This window comes from Myotis davidii, unplaced genomic scaffold, assembly GCF_000327345.1.
Source record: "Myotis davidii unplaced genomic scaffold, ASM32734v1 scaffold284, whole genome shotgun sequence".
NCBI lineage: Eukaryota > Metazoa > Chordata > Mammalia > Chiroptera > Vespertilionidae > Myotis > Myotis davidii.
In genome coordinates, this window is record NW_006295261.1 from 137,508 (window position 1) to 141,613 (window position 4,106).

The window sequence follows — 4,106 nt, forward strand, 5'->3', positions numbered from 1 at the left end:
GAAGGGAATTACAGATGTCTGAGAGTATAATATTTAAATTGAAAATCTGCTTTAGCTTTTCTTAAAACAGCACCTTTAGCAGTGTAAAGAATTTTAATATCTAGTCCTAGCTGGTTTGACTCAGTGGATAGAGCATCAGCCTGCAGACTTAAGGATCCCGGGTTTGATTCTAGTCAAGGGCACGTGCCTGGGTTGCTGGCTCGATCTCCAGTAGGGAGCATGCAGGAGGCAGCCACTCAGTGATTCTCTCTCATCATTGATGTTTCTATCTCTCTCTCTCCCTCTTCTTTCCTCTCTGAAATTAATAAAAATATATTAAAAATAAAATAAAAACAGATTATTAAAAAAGGATTTTAATATCTAGGTATATAAGGATAAAAAAGACATGGACTATGTGCTTGTTAAATTAATCTAACTGCCTCTTATGTTAATTGTCCTCCTGTTATGCAGCCTTTATCCCAAAGTAAGGGGAATTGATGAGGATCTGTGCATTGTGTTATGTCTGATCACAGTTTGACTAGCACAGTCTGGAAGTGGGTTGTGCAGGATGAGAGCAAGCAGCCTAATTGCTCTCCCCGCATCAGCAGCATCTATAAAGCATCCTGGGAATTGCTCGCCCTGCGTTCAGAGCAGCTGGTCACATGAGCCTGGATTTTCAGTTCAGTTCATTAGTCAGCCATTTTGGTCAACACCCTGCTTACTGCGCACAACCAATCCTGTCAGAACTCAGCATCCCGGCTCATCTAAGCAGATCCTGGAAGTGATTCTGCAGTTCAGGATTTTGTTAAAGCTAAATTGAAAATTTTGTTCATTTTTTTTCCTTTTGTATTTTTTTTTCTGCACAAAGGAGGAGGATTTTTCATTTACACATGCAGAGGCCAGTTTTTTAAAACCAGCTAAGGCGGCATCAGCTGTGCAGGATTTAAAGCCATAGCTCGGCTGAAGAAGAAGGGGTAGGGGAGAGAAGATAAAAGGAGTGAAGCTGAGAGAAGACAGCATCATTTTATTTTGTTATGTGGTAGAAACTGTCTATGGGAAAAGATAGTGTAGAATTGTTTATCTTGAACAGTTGGTTCTTAAACCATAAGATATTTTTCCTTGTGTGTGTTCTTTTTTAACCTCCTGCACCCCTTGAGAGCTTTGTTCCAGAGCTTTGGATTTGGGGGGTTTGGGGCGAGGAGGTTTTATTTTTGTCGGGGGTGTGTGTGTGTGTGTGTGTTTGTGAGTGTGTTGTGGTCCCAGCTGAGTCATCATGTCTGCTTTGACGCCTCCAACTGATATGCCAACCCCCACCACTGACAAGATCACACAGGCTGCCATGGAGACCATCTACCTTTGCAAATTCCGAGTGTCTATGGATGGAGAGTGGCTCTGCCTGCGAGAGCTGGATGACATCTCACTTACGCCTGACCCAGAGCCTACCCATGAAGGTATGGTCAGACCCTGTCCATAGTATCTCACCAGCACCCTCATTGTTACAGCAGGCTGGGCGGGCCAGGGGCAGGTAGGAAGAAACCATACTCTAACTGTTAACCACCTTCCCTACTTTACTGGGAAATAAATATTTTCCCTGCCCCCTCAGGTACCCTTTCAATAGATGCTGGTGCTTGTTTAGAGTTCTTTGTCTTTAAGCCTCTAAAGAGAACATTTGAGGTCATTTATCACATCTGACCCTAATCGATAATGAAAAATCTATTAACTTTGATTATATACTGAACTATTAAAGAAATCGCAGTGACTCAATAGAATAAGTTAGGACAGCCTGATTATAATTGTACATGATACAGTTGAAACACTCAAAGAATATCATATCATCATATATAATGTTAAACAGGCTATAATATCTAGAAAAATATTTGGTCAAACATTATTGTTTTTTAAATAATATGGATTATTAGGTTAGATGAGAAAGCAGTTTTACATTCAGTGCTTATTTAATGAATATGGACTCTTAAAAAAAGCATAATGCCTGAAAAGGTTAACATGATTGATAAGGTAATCCCTACCTATGGAGTCCTTTGGCCATTGCTTTTTGCAGGTTATTTGTGGTAACTATGATGACCCATTTGAAATTTCCATTGTCACTACCTTTGAGACTTTTGTGTAGTCTTGACTTGTCACTTTCTAAATTGTGAGAGGTTTTTAGCTTCTACCCCTTAATTCTCTTAATACCATAAGGAAGAGAATTAATTTGAGTCATAGCTCCAAGTTATTTTATTTGTTTTTAAGCAGTAATGGCCTCCTAGCTAGTGTTTATTCTGTGCCCTTAAAATAATAAAGAGAGATATGCTCACAAATGAGAGAAATTCTTCATAAACCTTTTCCTGATGTTTAAGCATATCATCTGCAAGACAGAGGGTAGAGGGGAAGTGCACATAGCAGATTGCATTAGGGAAAAGTGATTCCCTGCCCTTGACCTGGCCTTGCAATCTTTCCATGACTCAGATTTCACCCATTGTGTCTGCTAAGAATTTTATTTTCTCAGTTAGACTTAGCCTTGAGCAAGTATTAGAGAGGGTTAACCTCACAGAACACAAAGCAGTCATTTGGGGTGTGTCTTTAAGGTCAGTATTTAAGTCATTTTTAAGACCCTCTGCATCTTGGAACAATTGGTTTGTCAGTTGGCTGCTTCCTTTAGCTCTAAGTTACAGAATGCACAAGGTAGAAGACATCAGCTGGAATTCCACACAATGACAGTACTATTTAAAACAGACTTTGGGGATGAAAAATACATTTTTAGCAGGCTACCAAGAAATCTTTTACCAAATATCTCAATTGGCATATTTTGTTTTAAAAAATATTCCCATGCATTTTGAAGTTGTGCAATGTGAAATATTCCCTTAATTGTAAAATCCAGTGTATCACTGTCTCAAAAATAGTTCTGAACAATTTAGTACTTTAAGTATGTATTTGTTTTGTGAGCAAGATTCCTATGACTGAGAAAAAGTGAGCTATTTGGTTTATGTTAGCATTTGTAAAGAAGAAATCTGTTACAGAAGAGAGCTGTAACCTAACCTATAAGTGGCACATCCTTTGATTAAGGAAACAGACAAATGAGAAGTTCCCAGCCCCTTAGAATCAACAATAGAGGATGTGAAGGAAATAGAAAATGCTGACAATGAACTTTGGAATTTTGCCTTAAATTTGGCAAGAAAAGCAAGAATTTCAAATGGTTGAAAATAGAAATAATAAAAGAAAGCCCAGGTACAGGAAAGCATCTGTAGGCGTGGTGATCTAGGCTAGGGAACCAGGTGGTACTTTTATTTCCTTGCTCCACTGGCTAATTCTGGATGTATAACCATCATTTAGTCCCAAGAAATGTCTGCTTTAACATTAATACAAGTGACAATCGTTAGGTTCAATTCAGCTATCAGCATTTAAGTGGTGGTCACCAGGCCAGTGATAATGTCAGTCTCACCTTGTTGACAAAATGGAGCACCTGGCACCTGGACACACAGGAGTATTCATAGAATGCTTCAGTGATCCACAGAGGGAAAGACATCGGGCCACACAGGTCCTACAGTGGGGCCCCCTGACTCCCACAAGAGAAAGAGGGCAAAAAGCATAATGTACCCTCTTAAAATGATAATATAGGCGGTGTAGCCTCAGCAATAGAAGCTTTGTAGTTTCCAACTTCTCTTCTCTGAAAACAGTTCCTGCTCTTCAATGCAGCCCACAGTGTAGGCCGGAACCTAGTTTCTGCCTAGCTTAACCCTTAAAAACATGGAATAAAAATATTCACTCCATTATTTTCATGCTATTAGTGGTCAAGGAGGATATCTCTGTCTATTTTTTAATACACTTTTTTTAAAAACCAGGAGCAAGTCTACAAATCTTTATTAGGAGTACATTTCCCCTAAAGACAAAAGCCTAGGATTGTTTCCACAGGGGAGGAGAGGGTTCAGGAAAGGCTTCATCCAGGAAATGAGACTTGGGCTGGACCTTGAGTGATAACTAGGTGATCACCAACCAGTGCATTTCAAATAGTACCCAGTGAGCTAGCTCAGCTAGGGAATAGCAAGTAGTTGGGAGTGGTTCCTCCCTGATAATAAATTAAGAGGATTAAATGAGAGAGTTAATGTTTTTACAATGTTAATCCTATATAC

At 39.4% G+C, this 4,106-nt stretch overlaps 1 protein-coding gene across 8 annotated transcripts in view; it reads left to right on the forward strand.

Moving 5' to 3' along the window:
- Positions 1 to 630: 630 nt before the first annotated feature.
- Positions 631 to 4,106, forward strand: part of RUFY3 (RUN and FYVE domain containing 3) — a 57,036-nt gene continuing 53,560 nt past the window's right edge. For 4 of the 8 annotated variants that reach the window (XM_006769903.2, XM_006769905.2, XM_015567922.1 and 1 more), the window contains exon 1: positions 633 to 1,430. In XM_006769903.2, coding sequence (XP_006769966.1) covers positions 1,253 to 1,430 — 178 coding nt within the window. In that variant the 5' untranslated portion in view covers positions 633 to 1,252. Of the gene's footprint in view, positions 1,431 to 4,106 lie in introns of all 8 variants that reach the window. The other 4 variants (XM_006769908.2, XM_006769909.2, XM_015567921.1 and 1 more) reach the window with 3 other exon arrangements.